This window comes from Eschrichtius robustus, chromosome 1 (assembly GCF_028021215.1).
Source record: "Eschrichtius robustus isolate mEscRob2 chromosome 1, mEscRob2.pri, whole genome shotgun sequence".
NCBI classification, from domain to species: Eukaryota; Metazoa; Chordata; class Mammalia; order Artiodactyla; family Eschrichtiidae; genus Eschrichtius; species Eschrichtius robustus.
In genome coordinates, this window is record NC_090824.1 from 116,311,623 (window position 1) to 116,327,149 (window position 15,527).

At 35.4% G+C, this 15,527-nt stretch overlaps 1 protein-coding gene across 2 annotated transcripts in view; it reads left to right on the plus strand.

Annotated features, from left to right (window-relative positions):
- Nucleotides 1-15,527, plus strand: part of UNC13C (unc-13 homolog C) — a 589,653-nt gene that overhangs the window by 305,118 nt on the left and 269,008 nt on the right. For both annotated transcript variants that reach the window (XM_068536284.1, XM_068536278.1), the window contains one exon: nt 4,752-4,880. In XM_068536284.1, the coding sequence (XP_068392385.1) occupies nt 4,752-4,880 (129 nt within the window). The remainder of the gene's footprint in view (nt 1-4,751; nt 4,881-15,527) is intronic.

Sequence of the window (15,527 nt, forward strand, 5' to 3'; positions counted from 1 at the left end):
TTGGTTTGAAGTCATGGTAAAATTAGGTGACTGGGATAAATAGAATTTACATCAATTCTGATCTGCTGGCAGTAGCTGTTGGAACAGTGCATAGAGGGTGATAGTGAGAACTGATCCAGGCTCTCATTGACAAGTGACGCCTGCCATTGACATTGAGGGGGGTAGGAAAATGGGAGTGAGGGAGGGGATTGCCAGCACAGTGCTCAATACCTGCCTTTCCTCAATCACCAGCCTTGCAGTGTATAGGAAACAAAATCATTTCAAACTTGCAAGTCCTCCTCCCCCACCCTCACTGCCAGCTGATGACCTTGCTTCTGATTTCACTGGAAATGTCAGGAGCAACTACTGGAGAGCTTCCTCAAGGTCTGACCACATGCTCCCACCACCCACCCATCTACCTACTTACCTGCATCTGTGTCCGTATTCTGTTCCTTCTTTTTTTATTATGATTGCTTAGCTGTTTGTTCTCCTTAAAAAAAAAAAAAAAGCTGTATCTTCCACTGATGTAATTGATTTCTTCCCCTCCTGAGTTACTGAAACAGTGGTCCAGCAATCTTCCTCACTCACCTGAATTATCAGTCTTCCACTCTCTACTGGATATTCCCCATCACCAAACATGCTATTATTTCCAATCCTAAAAATATTGCTTGACTCCATTTTCTTCTACAGCTACTACCCTTATCCTTCTTTTCCTTTAATACCAAAACCCTTCAAAATAGTCCTTTTTACTTTTTCTTTCCAATTGATTTTCTCGAATTGTCAAGTTTTCTCCTTCTACTGTCTTTTTCTCCTCATTATAGACAGTAAAATTCACTCTTTTTGTCCTAGAGCTCTATTAGTTTTGACATGTGTGGTTGTAATAACCACCACTACAATAAAGATACAGAACAGTCCTATTAGCCTCCAGTATTCCCTTGTGCTAGTCCTTTATAGTAAACCTCTCTCCCACCTCCTGATCTGTTATTGTCCCCCTATGGTTTTACCTTTTCCAGAACATCGTGCAAATGAAATAATAATCTATGTAGTGTAACATATTGACTATTCAGCCTTCTTCCTGAGTGTATCTACAGTTCATTCCTTTTTATTGCTGAGTAGTAATTCTCTGTTTTATATGATCTACAGGCATTTGGGTTATTTCCAGTTTGGGGTCATATCAAATAAAACTGTTAAAAATATTGGTATATATATATTTTTGTGTGAACATAAATTTTCACTTTCATTGGCTAAATAACAAGGAGGGAGATTCCTTGGTCATTTGGTAAATGTATGTAACACTTTACAAGAAATGCCAATTGCAGTTGTTCTACATCTTCTGGTAAAGCTCTTGGCATTTTCCATGATTTTATTTTATTTTTTTAGCCATTCAAATGATGCCAAAAACTCAGCCGGCCTCTGTGCACCAGTGTCAAATCGAATCTCAGAGACAGAGTTTTGGGTGAAGTAGAAAAGCATAGCTTTATTGCTTTTCCAGGCAAAGGGGGGACACAGTGGGATCCTGCCCTCGAAAACTATGTGTCCCTACCTGGGAGGATTTAGCAAGGAGTTTTATAGCAACAGTTTAAGGGTGAGGTTGTGGGTAAGATTTAGGGTGTGTGCAGGGCCTGCACTCCTTTAATCTGGCCTCAGGTAATCTGATGAGTTTCTGTGGTTCCTTTAATCTGGTGGTCTTCTTGAAGAGCTTCTCTGTTTCCTTTAATCTGGAATGAAGAATGCTGGCATCTTCCATTTGTTGGGGGTTTTAGTTCTATAAAGAACTTAAAGATATTGTTATGTGTATCCCCGAGGCAGAACCATGACCTGGCCTCAAGGCTGCACTATTGTTTCTTGACTGCTCCTCCCTTGTCTCGGCATCCCCTCCCTTCCCTGATGAGCAACTGTTCTAATCTGCCCTTTGGAACTCAGGGAAGGTCATGGAGGCTGGAGTCTATTCCCTACAAACAAGAAATGGGGGCGAGAAAGACTTCCGTGACCAGGAGCCCCACAGGGTCCTGCTCAGTTTCACTAATAGGAATGAAGTTATATCTTATTATGGTCTTAATTTTATTTCTATATTAATTAACAGTGTTGATCATGCTTTCTTGAGCTGATTTGCCATCTGAGTTTCTTTTGTGAACAGTCTGTTGAAATGTTTTGCCCACTCTTCATTCTTATCGTTGAGTATTGAGTTCTTTATTTACTCTGGATACAAGTCTTTTGTCAGGTACTTTATTTGCTGATGTTTTCTCCCTGTCAGTGTTTTGTCTTTTCATTCTCTAAAATTATCTTTTGCCTAGCAAGAGTTTTTAATTTTGATAAAGTCTACTTTATCAGTCTTTCTATTTACAGGTAGTGCTACTGACGAAACTAGGGTCACAAAGATTTTTCCGTGTTTCTTCTCAAAGTTTTATTTTACCTTTTACATTTAATCCTGGGTTCCATTTTGAGAGTTTTTTTTTTTTTTTTAATAAGTTGTGAGGTATGGGTCAGGATCATTTTTTTGTATATAGATGTTCAGTAGTTTTCACACCATTTATTGAAGCGATCATCCCTTATTCATTGAATTTCATTCGCATCGTTGTAAAAAATCAATTGATCATATTTGTTTGGGTCTATTTCTGGACTCTCTATGCTGTCCAAACGTCTATACTTTTACCATTACTATGCTGTCTTGATTACTGAAGCCTTATAGCAAATCTTAAAATTAGATAATTTTAGTCCTCCACCTTTTTTGCTACTTTTCAGAATTGTTTAATAGATTATATTAGTTCTTATTGGGATTTTGGTTAGGATTGCATTAAATCTATAGATCAATCTGTAGAGAACTAAAAATTTTTAAATGTTAAATCTTCAAATCCATCCTTATTTTTGGAACCTACTCCAATCAGACCTTTAACCCATCACTTTACCAAAAATGATCTTGTCAAAATCACCGGTGACCATCACTTTGCTAAATCTAGTGGTCAGTCATCAGTCTTCATCCTACAGTGTTCAGTATCACTTAATATATTTTATCAATCCCTCCTCCAGGAAAGCCTTTCTTCCCTAGGTTCCAGGACACCCCTCTTGCTTCTTTTTTCTCCTATCTCATTGGCTGCCTTTTTTCTCTTCTCCATTGCTTTGTTCTTTCTCATTTGTCTAATGTCATAGGGCTAGAATTACGCAGGGTTTATTTTTTGGACCCCTTCTCTTCTCTGTCCATGCTCATCTAGTCTCATTTCTTTACATTCTTCTCTAAGCTAATAATTCTCAAATTTATATCACTAGCTCAGGCATCTCTACTACTCCAGACTCATTTACCCAAATGGCTGTTTGAAATCTACTTGTATGCATAACAGGCTTCTCAATCTTAACCTGTCATAAACTGAGCTCCTGATCTTCCAAGCATAGTCTTGCTCATCTAGGTTGAGACCACTTCCAGTGTACCAGTTATTTAGGGCTAAAACCTTGGTGTTAGACCACCCCCCATAGGCCTACGAGGCCTGTACTTGCCCATCTTCAAGACCAAAGAAAGAATCTGGAATCAGCAACAGAGACGTCAGTGGTTTAATGGATGGGGGAGCTTATGTGTCTGAAGCAAGGTCCTGGAGTGAGACCTCACTGTGTGCCCCAAGCTCTCGGCCGGCCATGAAGGCAATCTTCACTCCTGGGAGGAAGGGGAGGTTACCAGTTATAGGGGAATTGATGTCAGGTTGGCACCTCAGTTACCAGGGAAACCAGCAGAGGGGCATGTCCCTCACCACCCCTTTGATAGGGTATCATCGTGGCTAAAGTTAGAGCAATCATTAGCTGGGGCCTGGGGCAAGTATGTAGGAAGGTCAGTCAGGTAGTAGGGTGTGGCTGAAGTAGGCACTCCTGGAGCAGGAGATGTACAGAGAGCAAGAGGACAGCCGTCTTGGGTGACCTGATCATACACTTGGTGTGTCTTTCTCTCACACTGGTCACCCAATCTGTCAGCAAATCCTGTTACCCGTTCCTTCCAAAATTAACCAGAATAGAATTTCTTCTAACAACTCCTTGCTCTACCATGGTTCAAGCACTGTCTTCTCATGACTGAATTATTGAACTATTCTCATCACTGATCTTTCTGCTTTGTCCATACCCGGCCTTAAGGCAGCATAAGGGAGCCTTTTAAAAAAAATAGGTCACTTTCCTCTTCTGCTCAAATAGTCTACTTTCTTCCCACCTTGCTCAAAGCTAAGGTTCTTGGAGTAGTCTATTTGCAATTTTTCCACTGGTCCCATCCTGTTACTTCTCTGAATTGATCTACTATTGAAGTCCTTTGTATTAAATTCTATTCCACTGAAACACTTTCTATCCCTCTTCTTCGGTGTATTTTTTTTTTTTTCAGCATGCAACATCATGTAATATATTTTACTGATTTCTTTTGTTTATTCTCTACTAAAATTTAGCTTCAAGAGGAAAGGGATTTTTGTTTCTTTTGCTCACTGCATTATCACCATTGTCCGATATATAGTAGGTGATGATAAATATTTGTTGAGTGGTTGAATGGAATGAATGAATGATATTGTGATTGGTCACCTTAAGTATTTCTATTGAATATTTACAACTATGCTCGTTTTCTCTGAGTTGTTATATTAGGAAGTTAAGGTGGGTGTTTATACATTTAAAACATTTCTAAGACCACATTTCTCCTGAATACAGAAAGGTCAACTAAAAGTTGAATAAAAGTGTTTATTCAGTATGGTTTGATTTATTTATACAGTTTATACAATGTTTTATTTTTGAATTTAAGAAAATATTTTGTCTACCAGGTTCTGGAGCTGCAAAGCCCCCCAAAGGCCAGCATGGTGGTGAAAGACTGTGTCAGGGCTTGCCTGGATTCTACGTACAAGTATATTTTTGACAATTGCCATGAACTCTATTCCCAGCTAATAGACCCGGTAAGAAAAGATGTGTGTCTGCTTTCTGTTCTAGTGTCTGCGTCCATAAGTTTAGAATGACAGTAAGTGGGAAAGTATGTTCATTCAACTTCATGTTAACTGCAGGTTTTAAGAATTTCCATATCTTTTCCTCACATTTGAACATCACTTTCTTATATATGAGAGTGAAATAGTTCACTCCTTAAAGTAACTTCATGTATTAAAGGTGGATATTGTTGTTCAAGTTTTTCAGGTGAGGAGTCAGTTTCAAAAGAATTAAGTGATTTTCTCAAGGTCACACAGTGGGCAAGTGGCAGATTTGGGACTAGAACTTAGGATTTCAACTCCTACGTCTATGTCCTTCCCCTAATTCATCTGCCTCCCTTATCGTTTTTTTCTCATAAAACTGATAGATGGGGACATATTTATAGAACAGGATGGTAACATTGTCACATATGTAAATTTATTATTAAGAAATATTTCTAAAAAGAAAATACAGAAAGTAAATCAAACATGCATATACTTACCACGTAGATGACCAGCTGTTAACATTGAGCAATATTTGCTCTGATTTTTATTGTTTAAAGCCATTAAATGTTAGACATAAATTGGCATTTCACTTTGTAGTTCTTTCAAATTCCATTCTCCTCCCTTCTTCCTTCAGAAATGAACACTGTTTCAATATTGGTGAGTTTGAACATCTTTTCCAATATGCTCAATGAACACTTCAGTTTTATTTTCTGTATATCGCCTATTAATTCCTTGCTGATTTTTCTCTTGGCTTGCCTGTCTTTTGCTTATTAATCTGTAGAAAATTCTAAAATATATTTTGGATACTAATCTTTGTTGGTTATGTAATTTCATATATTACTTCTCTCTTTATATGTGATGTGTCTTTTTGTTGCATTGAAGTTTTTTAATGCACACTATGATTTATATATATCGCTATTAGTTCTATAGAACTATTGTTTGGGGATGGCTCTTTAACATGTATCTATCGTCTATCCACTTCCCTGAAGAATGCAGTTGCTCAAATAGATATTGAAAACTGTGCAGTTACCTATGGAACTTCCTGTTTAGTTGAGTGGGGCAGATTCTAGAAAGCCAATGTTGGATGAAGGCACATAGGACTCTTTCAAGCTAGGTTTCAGGCTGGGTTACTTACAGTATTCATCCTTTCTGGGGTCACTGACTCCTTAGCCTAATAGGAGAAAACATTAAAGCTGGAGTCTGTCATTGTATAAGCAAGACAACATAAAACCACATAATTGTTCTTAACTTTAGCTTAACATTCCCACTACGTGTGCTCTTGTTTGGAAACTTGGTTCTCTGGGATTTCTACGGATTAAACTGTCTCTGACTTCAAATATCCCCTTGGGTGGCTTTCTAATGGCTTCCCTTTGTCTATTCTCTACTCTCTATCTTCCTCCCACAAAGCTCTTTCAATTCTTCCTCTACATTTTCAACATCGTCTTTATTCTACCCAAAATATAAAAATTAAGCTTTTTATTATACCATATAAGTTACCCATACATAACTTTATAATCAATCTTACCGGGCTTTACCACCTTTAATTTCCTACTCCTTGCAATTCCAAACTCAAACTGGTCCCCTCTCATGAGCCCTAAATTCTATTATTTTCTATGAACTGGCCATCTTCTTTTACATTCATGTGTTTATCCTGTTCTATCTGCCTAAAATGTTCTTCCCCCATCCTCTGCCTTCAAAAAATCCAACTTAAATATGACCTCCTCTCCTACTAATTCACTCAGTGGATGAATCAAATCATCAAGGTTAAGTGTCATACCTTATTTAGTGTCTCTCTAATATATTAATACTAATAATAGTAAAATAACAGTTTTATTTATATAAGATATATAGAAATATGTGCAGTTCCCATAAAGCAAACATACCCCTAATAAAAAGCGAATAAATTGTCACATCAAAATGAATCTAATATAGCTTAATATTTGCTTATTTGGCTTCAAAAGCAATGTTTGTATGATTTTCTAACTAAGTGGTATTCGTTTTATGTGGATAGATTTATAGATTTTATATGAAATCTTATCCATGTGGAGACTGTTTGGAGCTAAGCTTTAAATCTAAGAAAAAGACTTTTCCTTAAACACTGTTATCATTTGAAATTCTAAAGAAAGCACCCATTGGGCCTGAATAATTTAGGAAATGAATACTCCCTAGAGCCCTTCTGGAACCCTCTGGGAAAAATTTTAATATTTAAGCCTTATCTCCCCCCAGTTGACTGTAACCCCATTCTCCGAGGAGCTCAAGTTAAGACCATTTTTCCTTCACACTATACATCTGAATTGTCCTCAAATTCTGATGACTTTATCTTCAAAATCAAACACCTTACCTTCACAGTACATCCAGAATCTAACCACTTTTCACCACCTTCATGCTCCCACCTGGTCTGAGTCACCATTGTTGCTCACCTGGATTACTACATAACTTACTAACAGAGCTCAGTGCTTCTACCCTACAACCTCTGCCTATGTTCAACAGAGCAGCAAGAATGATCCTTTTAAAAAGTAAGTCAGATTATGTCACTCTTTTGCACATAATATTCTAAAGTCCCTTCATTTTAGTCATGTTCAAAGTCCTTTCAATGGCAGTAAGACCCAGGATCTGCCCATATTACACCTTCCACCCCACTTACTCTGTTACTCTGTCCTTACGCATATCATCGTGAGTGGAGAGGAAAGTAACATGAACAATGCTGTATCCCTGGTACCTGCAACAGTGCCTAGATCATAGTAGGTGCTCAGAAATGTGTTTGTCGAATAAATTGAATGAATGAATAAACAATTACTTTTCTCAAACGATACAATAAGAAATTACAGGTTATTTGGCCCTTTATAAACAAGACTGAACGAAGTGCTCTGTCATAGGAGACTCTCAGTCCTTGCCTGAAGCCTCTTGCAGTTGTACGGGGTAGTGTTGCAGGGTCCTGGACAAGACATGGGAGGAACTGATGAAAGCCACATCTAGTCCCAGCCCTTAAAAACATCCTGAAGTTTCCTCCAGCTCGCTCTCTTCTGCTGTAGTAACCTGGAAGGACACACATTCCACATGGTATGGCTACCAGGTGGAGGACGGCTATCCAGCCAGCTTCAGCAATAACCCATTACTGCAGTAACTTATTGAGGTTAGGAGATTTATCTGTTACCACAACAAACTTGGCTTATTTTGACTAATAGACCTTCAAATCCATTTCCAACCTGCCACCCAAACTATCTACTTAAAATATATGTGACTGTCCTATCTGTAACCCCCATTCACTCATGGGATTAAGTCTAAACTTTGCAATTATTCAGAGGCCCTCTAAGATGTGAGCTCTGACTAGCTTTCCTTATTTCAATGTAATTTTCCCCTTGCTTTCTGTGATTCAGGACACTAAACTCCATGATGCCTCCATCCTCATTGTGTTTTACCTACCTGGATTTGCTTCACCTCCCCAAACCCCTTCATGGCTAACTCGAGCTCACTGACCTTTTCTTCAGAAAGCCGGAGTTGCCGCTCTCCGCCCTCATAATACCCTGACATGTCACCACTAGCACACTTACCGTGGTGCATTCATTAGGCATACAATGTAATTTTTGTCTGGCCGGTCTTCCCTGCTAGGCTGTGAGTTTCATCTTTGTAGCCCCAGTGTTCAACGCTATGCCTGACAGAGAGTACAGTTGATTAAATAATTAATAAGAAAGAAATTTTGTAAAAACAGTACTCTGTTACTTATTTATATTCTACTTCACTGACTCCACTTCAAAGTCTGTGGTCAAGAATATGATGTTTGAACCCCTGAGTTCAGATTCTGGCTCTACTGCTTATTAGTTTGGTCGCCTTGGATGAGGTAGTCAGCCTCTTCAACTCTCAGTTTCTTCACCAAGACATACTTTTAGTATTCATGCCACTTCTGTTTTTATCTGAGTTCTCTCTAGGTAATGTAATGCCTGAAACCAAGAAACAAGAGTTTCAGGGTTGTTAGGCACAGTATAATTCTGATTATTTAAATGTGGAAGCCCTCTTTCTTTCTCCAAAGGGATTTTGAAGTACCATATAAAAATAGTGCTCAGAATAAGAATGAAACACAAACTTGAGAGATAAGGTGAAATTGTTGCAGTTAGAAGAAATAGCTAAAAAAGGCTGGTTGCACACTCCTGGAGCAGCATTTACCTTGGGTGAGTCACCACGCCCATGTTTATCCTTCAGTTTAGCCAAACTAAGAACTCAGGTGTGGCCGTGTGGACATAGGTGATTGATCTCTTGCATAAAGACACATGAGGGATCAATCTATAAACTAACCCAATGTTCTAATTATATTTTGAATTAATAATGAGTTTAAGAATCTCTCATAAGCTTATTAGCTTTTTGAGTAACCATTTTTATAAATTACCTATTCATAGCTTGTGCTTATTTTTTAAAATAGAATCTCTTTTTCTGGTTGCTATTCTAAAGTTACTTAGCTCTTTGTCAGCTTTTGACCCTGCAAAGATGTTCACAATCCTTCATCTTTATCTTTGTCACAGCGTACATTTATAAGAAATTCTCATTTTTAATATAATCAAATTGACCAATTTTTCTATTTAAAATTTGGAGTATTAAAAGGTCTTTCCCACTCACCCCCAAACAGAGGATCTCCTTACGTGGAATTTAATAAAATGAATGTGTTCCAGCTTCGTAGTAATCACCGTTAGGATTGTCCAACTAGTTCCCCTGCTGTTGCTCCTAAAGCAACCTTCAGATTATGGATTTTCTTTTCATATAGATGATCTTCCAGGAGAGGACAAGCCAATACATTTTCAAGTCTCTTTGAAATGTTTGGTCTTTTTTTTTTTTTTTTTAATCTTAAAGAAACTGTCGTTTGTTCCTTGAGGTGTCCTCAGAACGTACACTAGTGCCTGGCACATTAGAGCGCCTTTAGAGTCCCTTTGTTTCCCTCCCAAAACAAATGTCCCTGCCTCTTACCTCTGAGGCAGTCTCTATTATTAATTTGATATTAGCTTTCTGGTTCATCTTTATGAACATTTATTATACGTGTCTATTAACCATTTGAGTATATGAGTATGTCTCTCTCATATAGTACATTGTACAAACAAGCAGTGTAGTGATATGGTTACATATACTAACTCCAGTACCAGACTAAAAAACGTTTAGTTATTTGGTAGGAATGATTTTGTAATTTTTAAAGCTTGGTGTTACTTTTTGAGAACTATGTATTGTGATACATTTAGGTACAGTTTATTGATTTTTTTTTTTTTTTTTACAGCTACCTATCACATAAATACACCACAATTTACATATCAATTCCAGTGTTTCACTTTTACAAATAATAGTACAATGAATATCATAATGCTTTTAAAGAACAGAAGAATGCCTTCCTTTCCTCTGCTTTTCCATTTCTACTATATATAATGCAAACATGATTGTACCATGTGGTCAAAACACCCTCTATTTTTTCCCATCTTAAAATGTCCTTCAACTTGTCTGATTCCCACAGGAAACACTGAGTTTAATGAGAATAGAAACTATTTTGTTTATTATTGAACTTGTAGTACATAACTCTGTACCTCACATACAGTAGCAGAAATCAGCGAATAACTGCTTACTTAATAGAACTTCTATGCAAAAATATCTATATGTATGCAGTATAAGTTACTGCTATTCGCTTAAAAATTTTGACCAAGATATCTTCTGAAAACTTTTTTAGAAAAAAGAAAACACCCTCCCACAATATCTTAAATTGGCAACTTACATGAACATATGCATGTCAAGTTTCAGAAAGTTTTCCTTGATTTGTAGATGTATACTTTTTCAGTTATTTTAGCCAAAAAAGTTGCCATAGCTATTTTTGTTTGTTTTTTCTTTTGTTTTTGGTCTAGTCAATTCTAAATAATTCAGTAATAAAAGGAAAGTTTAAAATAAAATGTGACTTTGAAGTTTACAAGTGGAAAAACTTCAATTCTGTAACTCTTGAGACATTATTTAAATAGTAATCCTTAAGGAACTAGCTAGAAAGTGTCCCTGACTTTTCTTAGATTTTTTTTCCCTTGCAGTGGACTTTCTTATGCAATCAGTAGCATTAGTTTAGGGAATGATGTTCATTCTGAAAAGAAGGTACTTTTTCACTACCTCCTGTGATTATTGTCATTACACTAGAACTAAGTAAATACAGACACATTTTAAGCTTAACTTTTCTTTAAATTTTATTATAAAATATGTGGAAGAAAGTTTATAAGTAGGACATTTCTTCTTAAGTGCCAGCTTCATAAGCAATATATAAATTCTTATCAAATGTTCAAAATGAGTGGTATCTTATTTATTGGTGAAGAAGACAGGAACGTGAAAATCCAAAGCCTCAAAAGTTATTAGACTGTTATGTTTCCATCATTGTGTATTTCAATTTTTCTAACAAAGTGAGGTCAAAAATTAAGCCACAAATGAAACCTTAATAAATTCTGAAAGAATAAACAACATGCAGAGTAAGTTGTGCCAGTAAGACTAGTGTAATCTTGATTCTAAAATGGATTATGACAATATTTGAAAAGAAAATTATAAACACATTTTGTAAATGAACACTGATTTCAAAGTTCTAAATAAATTATCAAATGGCATATTTAAAATACAACCAGGTCAAACAATCTTATCCCAGGAATTCAAGGATCGTTTGACATTAGGAAAAAAATTTATCAATATAAATCACTATAGTAGTTATCTAAAGGGGGAAGATCATATATTTATGCAATATATGTAGAATGAGCATATGGTGAAATTTGATGCCTCGTTATGATTAAAAAAGAAACTCTCAAAAAATTAGGAATAGAACAGATTTTCTTTTATTTAAGTTTACATTAAAAAAAAACGATGGCTAACATTAACAGATGAAATTTAGGTACATTCATGTAAGAAATAGAGATAATTATCCTATTAATACTGCTGTATAACATAATAGTTGAAGAAAGGAGAATATAAATTAGAAAGGAAAAGAACTGTTATAATTTATGAGTCATATGACTATATGTGTAGGAAAACTAACAGATTCTACAAAAAGCTATTGGTTCACATAAGAATAAATCTCATTCAACAAATACAAGAACAATAGAATTTCTTTACACTAAAAATTGTGGCACACAGATTACTAGGGAAAGGAACAGACATTTAGCGTGTAAGGAAAATTGTCTCACCATATGGAGCTAGGGGTTGGGGGTTTGTGGGAAGAGCTGGTTTCTTGCCTAATACCATATCCAATGTGAACTTAAGAGGATGAAAAAGACAAGTGTTAATGTAATAATAATGATAGTATAGGATAATACCTTTCTGATGCATGGTAGGAAAGACTTCTTAAAACTCCAAAGCACAAATTTTAAATAGAAAAATTGATCTATTTAATTATTTTAAAATTGACAATTTATTATAAATGTACACTGCAAGAAGGGTGAAAGATTGCAAAAAATCTTTGCAGTGTCAAAAGCTGACAAAGGACTAAGGAATTCCAAAATAGCAACCAAAAAAGATAGAGATTCCATTTAAACAATAGGCACAAAAAATGAACAGGCAATTTATAAAAATGCTTACTCAAGAAGCTTATAAGCTTTGAGAAGTTTCTTAAACTCGTTATTAATTAAAGTAATATAGTCAAAACATCACTGAGCTATAATCTTATATCTAGCAGGTCGGCAAAAATTAATAAACTAGATAATGCCAATGTCTCCATTTCATGAGGAAATGGAGACCTTGGCACTCTCATGAACTTTTGGTTAGCATGGAAACTAGGAACCAGCAATCCTGGTATTAGATCTATATATTAGATATAGTTGCACAAAGATCCCTAAGAAGATATTTAATAGAATATTCACTTTAGCATTGTTTGTGATACTTAGAAGTTGGAGGCAATCCATATGTCGTTCATAGGAGAATAGATACATAAAATGTGGATTTACCCATAGAATATTATGGAGCAGTTAGAAGAAATGAGTTAGTTGTTTACCTGGTAACATGGAAAGAAGTTAAAAACATAGTGCTGAGTGAAAAAAAAAAAAAAAGAAGAAGAAGAAACAGAAGGTGTTGTATAGCATAATACTAGTTAAGTAAATTTAAAGTAAACACACACCACACTAATAACATTTTACAAGATCAGAGAAATAGATAAACACCAAACATAGTATATGATCTTATGTAGATTAGGAGGAGATGGAATTTTGGAATGGATGAAAAAGGAGTAGATGGAAGGATGGTTGGATGGATGGATAGATACACAAGAGAGATGGATATATGAATTGTGCATGGTCAAAATATCTGTATTTGAGACTTCCATGTTTTTCCTACCTCCAGTAAAAAAAAGAATACATGAAGTCTAAATTTCTGGAGAAAAATATTCTGTATTTGTGATATATTTGGAATCTAGTACCTAATCTTCATAAAACCTTTAAATTGATGTGAATTTGGCATCCAACAAGTATAGAACTGGCTTAGATTTATTATTGACACTGCCTGCTTCACGTGGTCATACACAATAATAGGAATGATGACCCCTGAAACTGTATAATATTGTAGCCATAAAGCTACCCTGTTAGAATCGATAATTGCATTATGTGATTTTTGTTTTAATGTGTTCCCACTTTAGAAATGTTTATTCTTTAAAGGTATTCTTAATTCACAAATAATTACAGGCAAAAAAATCAATCTATGATGTGCTTCTTGGTATTTTTTTAATGTCTTTAATTCAGGTGTTTGGAATGCGGTGTTTCGTTGAAGGTTATACATGGAGTCGAGTCATCTCACTTACAATTTATTCTTTCACACTGTGTTAACTGGAAAATCAGTGGGTCTTGAATCTGTTACTTTTAAAACACATTTGTTGATTCAGATGGGGCATTTAGTAAATCAGATTACTTGAAATTCATGAAAAGTGCAGTAAACATAAAGAAGGAAACATACATTTTCTTATACTTGCTTGATTCTAGTTCAATATTTCCCAAACTGCCCTGATCCTAAGAATCACCTGGGGAACTTGACCACCTCAGACCCAATAAAATAGGGTATCTGAGAAGAATCCCAGGAATCCATATTTTAATAAGTTCTTCAAGAGATACTTGACATTAAGCAAATATTAAATAAAATAAAATTTTATTTGTCCCTACTTCTGATTTTTTTCTTTAGATTTTTTTCTTTTTGATAAGTATCCCAGAGAAAAAGAAAATAAACTTCAACTGCAAATTAAATTGCACAAAGAGCTATAGTATGTAAGAAATCTGCTTAAGGAATATTTTTGCCTAATAGTCTGTATTATTTTTCATGGCTTAGACTGCTCTTTCCCAGCTGCCCAGAATTTATAGAATTCTTAATATACAGTAAGTCCCCTACATACGAACCTTCAAGTTGCGAACTTTCAAAGATGCAAATGTGCATTAGCATGTCCAATCATATAAGTTAGTTCACATGTCTGGCGTACATTGTCACATGTATGCATCCTCTACAACTGGCTGTGCTTTTGTTTACTTTACAGTACTGAATAGAGTACAGTAGTACAGTATCTTTATTTCAAGCCCAGGATGTCCAGAAGCAAGCATAAAAGCAGTGGTGATGTAGTTGATAATGCTAAGAAGTGCCAGCTGTTGTACTGTACTACTGTACTTTTCAAGGTACTGTACTGTAAGATTAAAAATGTTTTCTTTATTTTTTGTGTTTGTTTTTTACGTGTTAGTTGTGTGAAAAGTATTGTAAACCTATTACAGTACAGTACTATATAGCCAACTGTGTTAGTTGGGTACCTAGGCTAAATTTGTTAGACTTAATGAACACACTCTTGGAACAGAACTCATTCGTATGTAGGGGACTTACTGTAATTCCCTTTTAAGAGAAAAACTAAGTAGATGTTAGTGATATTACTGAATCATTAGTAAAATAATATAGCAGTTAAGATCATAGAAGAGACAATATGGTGGTACAGACTGTAAACCCCACCAGAGCAGGAATTATGTCACTTTTGCCCATCAGTGAATTCTTCATGTGTGGTATAGCATTCACATATAATAGGTATTCCAAAAACACTGAATGTGTAATTGTTGTGATTTTTATTTATAATACATGTAATTAAAACTTTTTTTTTTTTTCAATTTGTGGCTCTTCTACTCACTAACTAGACTTAGCAAAGCAGTCACTAATTAACCATTTTCTTATCTCTAAAATAAGCATAATGATACTTTTCCTCTCTAGTACAGAACTCAACAAACTTTCATTTTTATATATTTGTGAATGAATGAGTGACTTTTAAATCTTTAAAATCAGAAAGTTATATGTTTGAAAGTAGCTGGTAAATTAGAAAACAATGCAGAAACAAAATTAATTAAAAGAGAAATATAGTAAAAATAGAATTCAAGTTGAGATATCATTATTTACTCTGTGATTTTTACTTAAATGCAGACCTTGGGCAAATGTGAAATTCTAAAGGAGGAGATCAGGAACTCTTGGCCATCTAAAAGGGCCCTTACATGGTAACGTTTGATGTATTTTAAAAAATCAATATATGCAGCCTCCCAGTAGACATCGGTACTGTTGTCCTCATTGTTTTGACTTTATTTACATGCTTTTTTTTTTTTTAACTTTGGGTTTATTTATTTATTTATTTATGGCTGTGTTGGGTCTTTGTTTCTG